The sequence below is a fragment of the Crotalus tigris genome, unplaced genomic scaffold (genome assembly GCF_016545835.1).
Source record: "Crotalus tigris isolate CLP2741 ecotype Arizona unplaced genomic scaffold, ASM1654583v1 scf7180000024369.3102671, whole genome shotgun sequence".
NCBI classification, from domain to species: Eukaryota; Metazoa; Chordata; class Lepidosauria; order Squamata; family Viperidae; genus Crotalus; species Crotalus tigris.
Genome location: NW_024100539.1, coordinates 1,699,290 through 1,712,046, shown reverse-complemented (window position 1 = coordinate 1,712,046; position 12,757 = coordinate 1,699,290). Strand labels below are relative to the sequence as shown.

The following is a 12,757-nucleotide window of genomic DNA, read 5'->3' as shown; positions in this document are numbered from 1 at the left end:
GTAGTCTCAAATATTATGTACATTTTCATGTTCAGCCTCAGGATGAACTGTAGATCTCTCTCCAGGCCCAATAACAATAATAGAAATGCAAGGATATACTGATAGTCTTCGGCTTACAACAGTTCGTTTAGTGACAATTCAAAGTTACAACACCACTGAAAAAGGTGACATGACCATTTTTCACAGTTACGACCTCTGCAGCATCCCCAGGGTCACGTGATCAAAATTCAGACGTTTGGCAACTGGCTGATATTTATGACCGTTGCTGTGTCCCAGGGTCACTTTTTGCGACTTTCTGACAAGCGAAGTCCATGGGGAAGCCAGATTCACTTAACAACCGTGTTACTGACTTAACAACAGCAGTGACTCACTTAACAGCTGTGGCAAGAAAGGTCATGAAATGGGGGAAAGCTCCCTTAAACGTCTCACTTAACAACAGAAATGTTGCACTCAATTGTGGCCGTAAGTTGAGGGCTACCTGTACGTTTTTGCCCTTTTTCTTCATGCTTGGTTTTCCTACGCAAAGATCTGAACAAAGATATATACAGTTGAATTGCAACTGTTCTGATCTTGAAATCTTTTCCTTCAAAGGAACATTATCAGGGTGAAGAATGTACTTTACTGGCCCATTCCCATTTTTTAAAAGTCACCAATTTTAATAGGTTTTAGAGAAAAGAATGGTGAGATGATCAGAGTTGCAGATGGGCAACATGTAAAATAAACATTTAAATAAAGTACTACAGGAATGAGTAACCAAAAGCTCCAGAGCTTTTATAGAAACTCCTGTAATTACAATAACTAATAAACTGTAGTTAAATTCTAAAATGCCTCACAGTACAAGCTGCAGCAAAGAAATCCTGGAACATTCTTCCCCCAGCTCATGAAAATAGAAAAAATCCTGGCCTATCCATGCGTATACCTACTTTGGGTCATCTGGCTTTCGTAAAAATATTATGCGCACCCCAATTACTAAAAGATTGCCAAACTCTGCTCTAACAACAGAGAATGTTAAAGCAATTTATATCAAAGGAATGGCTTTTTCTGATTTTAGCTTTAATCTTTTTTATTATATGAAATATTTTACAACATTGTTGGGCTTCTTTGCCCCTGGTGCTTATATAAAATTATAAGTGACAAAACAGAGTCTGGAGTTGCGAAATATCTGAAATATTTCTGGTGTTGTAAATGGAATTGAAAACTGAATGGAACTGAAATAGTTGAAAACATTTCGGTCATATATTATAGGTATAAATATACTGTATGTAGGTATAAATATACAGTAATTTAACTGCAACCATAAATGCTTTTGAACCAGTTTTAGCCTCATTAGTTCAGTTCTAGCTTATTTTCATTGATTTGAGTAATTATTTAGAAAGCTGTGGTAACTTCTGGAATAGAATATGTTTTTCATAAGAAAATTATATTGACATAACTGACCCACAAAGCTTATCGGTTTCTAAACAAGCTAAACTCAGTTGGATTGCACAAGCTAATTTAATTGACCATCCAAAAATTATTTCCAGACTCAATTATACTTGTGGTGTTTTTAAAATATTAAATTGGAATAGTCTGAGTGAAAATGAATGTCTGCGGAAATACTCTCATCAATGCAAGTGGGAGTTTGCATGAACTGTCAGCTGTTAAACAAAAAAAGAGCAAATGATACAATTTAGCACATAGCAGAGGAAAATGTGAAATTGTATCTCTACTTGTGATGCAGTAGTTATATGTATTAAGAAGTCCATTTGTTGTAGGTATTAATTTCTAAACTAGGCAGGTGTTTAACTGTATGATTTGCCTGCATAACATTTTCCTCCTTGGTTAACTTTTTGTGCCTTTATGCATTGTGAATCATAAGCCGGAAAATCTACATTTAAATCATTAATTGAGATAATTGGTACAAGAAAAATAAGTACATTTTCATACCCATTATTTGCGATAGACCTGCTTATAACCTATTTTGTTTCACTGGGGTTAGAAGTAGCATGAGCCTACATTCAGACAACATACTAAACCTTGAATTAAGAAACTACTGCTATTTGCTGGCTATGGTATCGAGTGATGGGAAGACTGAAAAAGGACTGAAGATAAACTCTCTGCTTAACTATAGGCTTAGGAAGATAAAATGTGCAAATGAGCTTACTGATAAGAATGTGAAGGACTTCATCTGCTTTGTCTCGTTAAACATTTTCATTCTGAAACTACCCTAATTATAGTTTTGATGGCCACCAATCCAGTAATTTTAGCAAATACTGCAGTATAAACATCTAAATTATATCCATAGTTTTCAAATCACAGTAAAAAAATCTAGGTTACTCAAGGAATTCATCGAGTTCCAGAGTACTACAGATATAATAAATCAATTAATGAATGATAATTAATTGCAGTTGGAAATGTTGGTTTTGTTTTTGGTGGTTTGTGTTTTTTTAAAATAACACCTTACAGATGCTTTTCTTAACCTGTATATTCCTCTTTTTTGAGACACCATCAGCTAGTTAATTTATAAGAAGTAGACCATTAACTAACTAAATTACTGAACAAGTTTAAAATGATCATTCCATAAATTCATTGTGCTATTAATGTAGCTATTTAAAAATTGCTTTGCTTCCCAATCCACGTAAGTTACACAGTGACTTTTATGACTTTGAACCCTTAAATTCAAGCATGTTCTTTCTTTCTTTCTACAGTAACTGGGGGTATTACAGAAGAACAATTTCAGACACATCAACAGCAGTTAGTTCAAATGCAAAGGCAGCAACTGGCTCAGCTCCAACAGAAACAGCAGTCTCAGCATCAATCCCAACAGACATATCCAAAAGCACAGGTAACAAACGCCTTTCTTGAAAGTAGTTGCTCTTATATTCTAGAAACCAATGTAGAACCAGTTCTGCTTTTTTCTAGTTTTTTTCTCTCTCCCATTTTTTGTCTTCATATCTACTTCAAATAGACCAGTCTGATATACTTAACATGCAACCTAAATAGAGTAGGTAAATGCAGTTTTGTGATTGTGACAAAAGAAGGACTGCCATAGGCATGGTTGTCTATTGATTATACCCATATGCTATAGGGCTTTGATTATAAACCAATACCGTTAATGCTTGTGTGCCCGTCTTATCTGTTCTTAGAAAAATATATTTTCTTCTAATTCATACAACTAGCCTCATAATTCTTCCAAAGAGTAACTAATGTATTGAGTTGGTGGCAGTAAAAAAACCCTAAAGTGTGAGGGCACGTTAAAGAATAGCAGATTCACAGTGTTATTCTGTAAGGAATGAGCTTCCTTGGGCTATAGTCTGTGGTGAAATAAAATAAATCTGCTAATTTGTAATGTAATACCGAACCCTAGTGATTTATTTTTTTAATATTTAGAATTTGAAATTCATTTCTGAATCAATTTTCTCCAGTCCCTTTATAATGTTGATTTGACATTAATAAAGAGTCTTAATAGTATGAATTAATGCCATTGCTATGACACTACTAATATATGAACATAATGGAATATTTTGAATGTTTTGCATCTATGTTATGGTTGCAGTATAGCATGTTGTTCAGTATCTTTACTTATACTTATCTGGGTTTCTTTACCCCGTGTACGCAATTAAAACGCAATCCTCTTTGGAAAGGATGTGAAGACGTTCCCATTTAAATAAAGGTGCTTTTAACATTTCAGCCCTGGACCACAACTTTTAAAATGGTAAAGGTAAAAGATAGAAAGCAAAAACTTTTAGCTTATTTAGTAGACAGAGCTTAATCTGAAGCCAGTGAAAGCCTATTTATTCACTCGAAGCAGCCCCTTCCTCTCCTGCAGCTGCACCGGTACTTGCGGTCTAACTTCATGGGAATTAGAAACAGTTCTGTCACTAAGAGAACATCTCTTGGGTCTGAATAATTTTTTTACTGTTTATATCAAGAGTTAATTTGATAGTATCTTACAAATAGTCTGTAATTATGAAAACTGGTGTGTAAATTTCCCAGGGCTCAAGCACTTCTGACTGCATGTCAAAAACGCTTGACTCGGCCAGTGCCCATTTTGCTGCATCTGCAGTGGTGAGCGCACCCGCTCCCAATCGGGGTGAGGCGACAAAGGAACAGAGTGCCAGCCACAATATCAACGGTGTTGTTCAGCCAACAGGTATATTTTTTTTGTTGCATTATTTTCATGTTAGTTTGTAGCAAGATGTTGCTAATGTTTACTTTCTATACAAGATCAGTCTGAGAAAATGTTTGATAGGGCAATAATGGCTGTTTTTTTTTAAATTAAGTCATGGAAGATTTTGATCTTTTTATTATTTAATAAAAATAATAAAATTCTTGTTGGGCATCTGCAGATTCTTATATACTTTAATGTATTACAGTGTGTCTTTGAATTGAAGAGATGAGTCCTAATGTTTGGATATAGATCTCTTTCGTTATTGCTTCATAGCTTGTTCCATCCTGGTGCCCTCCATATGTGTTGCCCTATAACTTACATCCCCCTTAGCCCAACTTCTGGAATGTACCATATCCAGAAGGCATTAAGATGGGATGGTGATCTTGGTTTTATTTCATGAATTTCATTTTACTTGAAACCTATTGAGTGCATCTGTTTTGTTTTGAACAGCAACATCAAAAACTTTGTATTCCACCAATATGGCTCTGTCATCTAGCCCAGGGATCTCAGCTGTACAACTTGTAAGGACAGTCGGTCACACCACCACAAACCATTTAATCCCAGCATTGTGCACAAACAGCTCTCAGACACTTCCTATGAACAATTCTTGTCTCACCAATGCAGTGCACCTCAACAATGTCAGTGTTGTTTCTCCAGTCAATGTACATATCAATGCAAGGACTTCAGCACCATCGCCAACCGCCTTAAAACTTGCCACAGTTGCTGCCAGTATGGATAGAGTGCCAAAGGTGACTCCAAGCAGTGCCATCAGCAGCATAGCAAGGTGTGTGTCTCTTGCTCCTCCTCCTCCTCTCTGCCCCCCCCCCCGTTTTAAAAAAGAAAAGTGGATTTACCAACAAATCTTAACCCAAGAAAGACTGAATTAAGTAATGATATTTGATTTGTGTATCTCAGGGGTCTTCAAACTTGGCCCTTTTATGACTTGTGAACTTCAACTCCCAGAATTCCTCAGCCAGCCATGCTGGCTGAGGAATTCTGGGAGTTGAAGTCAACAAGTCATAAAAGGGCCAAGTTTGAAGACCCCTGGTGTATTTTGTTGGGGAAAAAATGCGTTTGTTTTTAATTATTTTGCTAGCAAAATGCAAGAAGCTATAATGACATAAAAGATCTACCCTCATAAGTGAAAGGTTAATTCAGCCAATTATTTTATATTACAAATCTCAAGAAAAATCTGAAATCCTGTAGATTATGTATAGGATTTATATATTATTTTATACGCTGTATAAATGTATACATCTTCTACACTTCTATATTTATACATTGTTTTACCTTCCTAATGAAAATTAAGATTCTCTGATTTTTCTTTTTTATTCCTTTTCTACATGCGGTGAGAGGGAAATTTGCATCAATTGTCATTTTCTTCCTAGTAAAGTTTTAGCTTTGTTGTGTTTTAGACATTTCTCAGATAATACATATGAGAGATCCTAAGTTAACAAAATGTCAGCTATTAAGAAATTATACATGTAATTCATTATTAAAACTATATATTTATTTGCCCTTCTCTTTTCACTTTCAGAGAGAACCATGAACCCGAAAGATTGGGTTTGAATGGAATAGCAGAGACGACAGTAGCAATGGAGGTGACATAACCTAGCATAGTAGCTCAATGTGTGCTGATGGTGTCATTTATATTCCAGCTGAATGCAAAACAAAACTCTGTGGATCACAGGGGATTAAAATGGACCTAAACGGACTATCATATCGTATATTAAGTCGATATATAATGTACATTTTGTAAAATTGGGAAAATCACTACCTTGTAAAATAGTTTATTTGTATCATCAATATTATTTCTGTTACTTGAATAGTAGATATTCATCATCATGCTTTTGCACTTGAATTTGCAACTGAATGGATTTAAAAATAATTCTTTAAATGGGATCATGAGCATGAAATGGGATCCTGCATCACTTGTTTTAACTATTTATTTTGCCATGTTTACATTTTGTATCTTGTAAAAAAATAAATCCAACTTTGTGTCTAAAAAAAAAAGTTAAAGATTCATAGCTAGGAAAAATTCTTGTAATTTTTTTCTAAAGGAAATGTAAAGTTTTCACTTGGTTCATTTTGTTTCACAATTTTAGATGGACTTTTTGGTAAATACTTTAGTGGCATTTCACTGTCAAATATGAAGTTCAAGGCAAAATAGTATTTTCTATTACTGTGCAGGGGAAAGGGATGGATCGATACATGCAAATTTAATGTAGTAACCCACTTTTCCATATATTTTGAATGTATATTTCTATTTATAATACCAATTTATAAAAAATAATTACACAGAAAACCTGACTAGTACAAATTATGCATCTAGCACATATTAAACTGTGCAGATATGAAGAAAATTTTCAACTGATTATATTTTATCTGAAGTCTGCATAATTTAACCGGCTTTTAACTGTAACACACCACATAAATGATATTTTACCAGGTATGTATTGCATTATATATCATTGCAATAATTATTGGATGTCTAGATATCGAGCCATCCCAGGTAATGGGGGAGGGGGGAGGGTCATGGCAGATTGTCTTTCAATTTTGGAAAGTTTTCCTGTGGCTACAAGGCAAGTAACGGGTTGGAAAAAGTCTGACTGTAAGCGTTGGACACCTTCGTAGTGTAGTGTTTTAGTGACTTTTTTTATACGGTTCTTGTAAATTAGATATGTGTAGTGGTGTTTCAGAATGTTTGTTTATGCACTAGTTCAGACAACTTTCCCTGTTACTTGTTCTTGATAAGTGAAAACTGCAGGGAAATAAAAATACATATCAAAACATGGGCATCTTGCATACGTGTTTATTTCACAACATGGAGAACAGTTTGCAATTTTTGGAAGCCAGTAGTTATCAAACTGAGACACCAGCAATTTGGCATGTATAGGTTCAGCACCATCTCAATAGAACCAGGACTCTAGAAGCTTCTGCAGGCATGTAACCTGCTGGATCAGGAAGTGTGTGTACAAAAACTTGATGGATGGAATTGGATGTTTGCATCCAGCACTTGGGCTGCCTGTGTGATTCCCAGCATTGAGACGGGTACTTTGTAAACATCACAGAACAGAGTGACACTGCTTTCTATGTTACGAGGGCTAGGCATGTATAGAACTCTATGAGCAGCACGTGGTGTATCTGTCAGTTTCTGGACTGGGGCTTGAAACTCTTTAAAAATTTTGAGTTTTCCTTCATTTGTACTTGATGTACATTAGTGCATATTGCACATAAAATCGCTACCTCATAGCTGTAATTTATGCTGTACATGCTTTTGCATAATTATCTGAATAGAAATTTACTATTTGATTATGTAAGTGGCAAAGGACTCATAATGATGCTTCACTAATTTTAATCTTATCTTCCTCAAGTTATATATATATATATTTTTAATTGAAAATTTTTAAGTTTTACAAAAAGAAAAAAAAATTCCCTTCCCCAAACCCTCCCAACCCTCCCCTGCCCTCCCACAACCTTCCCAGAGCTGAATACAGGCTTAATTTTTTAAGGGAAATCTTAAGATACATATAAACCATAAGCAAATCTAAATACATTCATTAACCAAATTGTAAAATAATTAACAGCAATATATATAAAAAGAAATACAAGAAGAAAGAAAGAAAGAAAGAAACAGAAGAAAAAGAAAAAATCCAATAAGAAAAGAAAAATAAAAAGATTAAAAAATATATATATGAAATATCTTAAATTTATATAATTTATTCAAAAACTAAATATTTTTTTATATCCAATTTATTTTGTATAAAATCTATCCATTTTTTCCATACCAGGAGATACTTCTCCTGCGATTGATCTTTCAAGAAAGCCGAAATGTTTGCCATTTCCGCCAAATAAGAAACTTTGAGAAACCACTCTTGCAAAGTAGGCAAAGATTCCTTCTTCCAACTTTGCCCTACTAACAACCTGGCGGCTGTGATTAAATTTAACATCAGTATAGTCTCTTTACTATCACAATCAGAAACAATACCTAACAAGAACAATTGTGGGGTAAATTTTATCCTTCTTCTAAAAATTCTTTGAATATTCCACCATATCTTAATCCAAAAAGCTTTTATATTTTTACATAACCACCAAATATGATAATAAGTAGCATCCAAACATCCACATCTCCAACATTTAGGCTGCAAATCAGGATACATACGAGACATTTTTTGTGGATCAAAGTGCCATCTATAAAACATTTTATAAAAATTTTCCCTTAAATTTTGGGCTTGTGTAAATTTAACATTCCTCACCCAAATAATCTCCCAAGTATCTAATAGAACCGGTTCATCAAAATTTTGTGCCCATTTAACCATACATTCTTTAACTAATTCTGCTTCTGAATCCAATTCTACTAACACCCCATAGATTCTCTTAATATGAGTTCGTCTTTGATCTTTTATTTGTTTTAACAAATTCTCATCTTCTCTAAGCAATCCCACGTTACAATCTATCTTCCACCTCTCCACTATTTGTCTATACTGAAACCATGAATAAGTAATATTTTCTTGTGTTAAATCTTCCAGAGATTTTAATTGCCAGTTTTTACCATCCCATCTAAGTAGTTGTGCATAAGAAACACTATCCATCTTAACTCCTCTCCTTATCCCTTCTATCGCATGCCACGGTATAGCCCATAGTGGAATTTTAAAATCACTTCTATAATATTTCTTCCAAACCCGAAGTAAAGAAGTCCTTATAATATGAGATTTAAAAACCCTATCAACCTTTTTATTAAAAATTAAATAGGCATGCCATCCAAAAAGTCCTCAAGTTATATTTTTGAAGTGAGTCTGAACATATTTAAAGTAAAGAGAAACATGAATTTGGCTTCTTTTAGGTTCAATATAATTTTATTATTTTTATGTTGTGCCTCTTTTACAAGGATAAATCGTGTGTATACCATGTTATTAATACTTACATTGGTCGTTATTATATAAAAATCTATAACTCTTTTAAAGTAAAATGGATTGAGCCTTTTTGCTTTTTGGCTATCAGGGTTTTCCAAAGATTAAAAAAAGTAGCCAGGGAATATTAGCTAGTGAATTTTTTGCTCCATGAAGTCAAAGCATTAATGATTGCATTTGCATACCAGTCTAGTATGCTTTAACCCTATCCATTTGCTCAGGAAACACATTCTAGGTAACTATTTCTCAGTCACCTTCCTAGAAATTAACCTTTAAAAAGGTTGAGAATCTTTTATGTGAAGTGAAGCAAAGCTACACAGCATGGATTGGATGGAAAAAGTCACTTAGCTATTATTTACCTACAGGTTTACCCATGATCTGATTTGAATCAATAAAAATAATTTACTAATAGCAAATGCTACAAGCCTGCCGACACATAGTTGTGTCTTTGGCCCTTGATATATCTAATTTTGTAATATTTTCATAAGACAAGTTTTGTTATAAAGTATGTGACACTTTTGAAAAACTGAAGAGTCTGCAGAATGACTTTGAACTATTGGGTTGTATAGAGAAGTAACGACCCAACATAACAGTTGTAAATTAATGCTGCAGTAGATTAACTTGGGATAAGCTCTATTTGTTTCACATTTTTTTGTGTCCTGCTCTAATCTACAGACATTGGGCAGCACACAACAGAGACTAGAAAATTTAATCCTTGTTAAAGGCACAGTGGAATAGTATTGTTTTAATACAGTGGTTCTCAACCTGTGGGTCGGGACCCCATTTGGGGTTGAACGACCATTTCACGGGGGTCGCCAAACAACATGGTCTGCCATTTTTTCCCCCTTTTCCTTAGCTGTGCTACTCCCTTTTATTCTATTGGCTTTCAAAAGCCAATAGGAATTGTCCAGGCTGTCTCTGCCCTGCTGAGCCCGCCAAAAGTCCCATTCTGCAAACGGTGCTGCAAGTTGTCTGCAGCGAAGGCGAGCTGTCTGGAAGCTTCCACCCCTCCCTGCTGAGCAACTACTAAAAATGTAAGTAAAAGAGAGCCAGGGGTGGGAGATGGGAGGCCGGCAGGTGCAGGGAGGGTTGCTGGCATGCGTGGGGCCCGGCGGGTGCCTTACCTCCCTTGGGCGGGGCCAACTGGTGGCCCAGCCGGTGGTTGGCCTGCGCCGTCTCTGCCGCTTGCCAGCTATGCCTCGGCCGGCGCAGGGGGCGGCACCACGCATGCACGGCGCTCCCGGGCAGGGAAAGTCCTTGACTTACGACTAGTTGGGTAGTTCTCAACTTACGACCGGTTGGGGGTCACGGCATTAAAAAGGTTGAGAACCACTGTTTTAATAGCTGTGTGAAATACTACAAAGGAAGAGGCTGCTAAAATTTCCAGAGGCAATGAGTTCCAAAGTACAAGGTCAGAACAGAAAAAGCCTGCTGCCTGGTCCAGGTCCATCTCACCTTACCTAGTGGGAAAACTCTTAATATTCTCATCTTTTTGCAGAATGGACACATTCAACCTTGACAAATGACATCTGATCCTACATCCCCCAGAGTTCTGAATCAGTGTTTTGAAAGCCCAGCTGGTAGCCCTGAAGCAACTTTCACAGTAGTGTTATTTTTACTATGGTAGGATTGTACTGTTGGTAATTTAGACACTGCATTTTGGACCAGCTGCAGCGTCTAAGTAATCTCTGATAAATGATAAATGATAAAGCATTTACAGCATTCCAATTCAGTGTTGGGTCAAAATATGGGTTACATTGGCCAGGTAGGATTGCAATTGGCATGCCAGGCAAAGCTTGACAAAAGCCCCATAGTCTCCACCTGTTGCTCAAGTAATACCTACAAGTCAAGATCATGAACCAACCCCTTTGGAGACGGGGCCATTCTGTCCTATCCAGTAATTTTCCTGGATGTGTATTGCTGAAAAACATAGTGTTGGATTCAGTCTAACATTTTGCTTCGTTCAAACCCTGATAGAAGCCAGACACCAAGCTTTCTAGGGCATCCTTGCTCTGGCCTGACCTCTCCTAGGGTCTTAGATGTTAAATAGCTTGGGGAAGAGAACTGAACTCCCAGGTACCCTGAATTGAAAGAATTGCTGGGTCAGGCGTTGTCATAATTACTGACTGGAATGACCTCAGGCGCTGAAACTTAAGCAGTGTTTCTGACTCCCCAGCCTTGTATGCAGCCTGGCAAGATACCACAAGCCCATAGTATCAAATGCCACAGAGGGATCTTACAGGAACAGTGAGGTGCACTTTCCCATCGCAGATCCAGATGAGAGTCATCCACCAGGGGAATCAATGCTATTTTTGTCTAATGAGAGATAATTCGTTTCTTGGATTATCTGTAGCTAAGCCACCAGGAAAAATTGGACACCAAGCAGAAATGGTTAAAAATAGCCGTTCCACAGAGGGCTTCTTCCAGAGAAGATATACAACTTCTTCTTTTAAGATAGTGGCATGATTCTCTTTTAAGAATTTGAAATTTTCCCAAGCCAATCACCCACACTCTGCCTGGCTGTCCAAGGAAGGCACTGAGGACACTTCCTTAAAGTGCACAGGTGGCAGAGTTTGCACCACAGAGGATCTGAGCCTATTCTCAAACTCAAACAAGCCCCAGATAACAATACAAGATCTTTCCTTTGCTCAACACAGTGGATTCTGTCCCACTGGCATCTAGCCCAGAGTGGGTATCAGCTACATTATTCATCAAAAATCTTTAAAAATAATTTGGCACACCAACAGTGCCTTATCACACTCTTGCTAAATGAATCCAGGTCATTCTGAACAGGGCTGCCTGGTGGGACTTCATGGATGGTAATAAGCATCACCATATATATCTTTATATCTTAAAACTCAACACAAGAAGACTGAATGGAGTCAAGCATTTGCTCACGTATCTTCCAGTTTTTAGCATGCTGTGTATCTAATGCTTATGTTTTTCTGACATCTGAGACACACACACAAATGGACACACACATACCTTGCAAGAAGTATTTTTGTTTAGTTAACAAGTCACATTTAATTCCTGGTGATTACGTGGACGCATGCTTATCAAATTGTCCTGACTTAATAACACAGAGTTCTTCCACATTTGATTCTATCCATCCACCCTATTTTTCATCTTCTCCTTTTCTAAATATTTCCAAACACAATTATTTATTTTTAGAATTAATCATTTTAGCATAGCTGCTTTAATACAGCAGTATCACAACTCTAGAAAGGATCACTGCAATAAAAATGTTTTTTATGAACTTGGAAGTTGTGCTTCCAAAATTTTAGTTGATTAATACAAATTAATAAAGTTTCAATAATTATTAGTAAATATCAATTAATAAATACTTTTACTTAATCTAAAAATATCTTGCCTCATCTTCAACATGCCATGTAACTCCAAATATTTTTTAAAAATACTTTGATATGGATTGCAATTTAGAAACAGTCTATAAGTTAAAAACCTAGGAAATCCCTGAGTACAAACCATTATTTTTGGAAAATCTTATTTTACATTTGGCCTCAAGTGATTACAGTAGGAAATAGTGTGAGTGTGAAATAGCAACAGTTCTTTCCATCTCAAATTTAAGGCAGTAAGTAGGTGACAGTTTTGAATAGCTGTGAAGCAAATAATTGAGGAATGAATACAGTATAGCCAATCATGAAGCAGTGTAATATTCTGAGAATTAATTAAGAAATGT

At 36.1% G+C, this 12,757-nt stretch overlaps 1 protein-coding gene across 2 annotated transcripts in view; it reads left to right on the top strand.

Moving 5' to 3' along the window:
- EPC2 (enhancer of polycomb homolog 2) overlaps positions 1–6,944 on the top strand; it is a 64,222-nt gene extending 57,278 nt beyond the window's left edge. For both annotated transcript variants that reach the window (XM_039327908.1, XM_039327907.1), the window contains exons 11-14: positions 2,688–2,824; positions 3,976–4,132; positions 4,601–4,934; positions 5,688–6,944. In XM_039327908.1, coding sequence (XP_039183842.1) covers positions 2,688–2,824; positions 3,976–4,132; positions 4,601–4,934; positions 5,688–5,760 — 701 coding nt within the window. In that variant the 3' untranslated portion in view covers positions 5,761–6,944. The remainder of the gene's footprint in view (positions 1–2,687; positions 2,825–3,975; positions 4,133–4,600; positions 4,935–5,687) is intronic.
- The last annotated feature ends 5,813 nt before the right edge of the window (positions 6,945–12,757 follow it).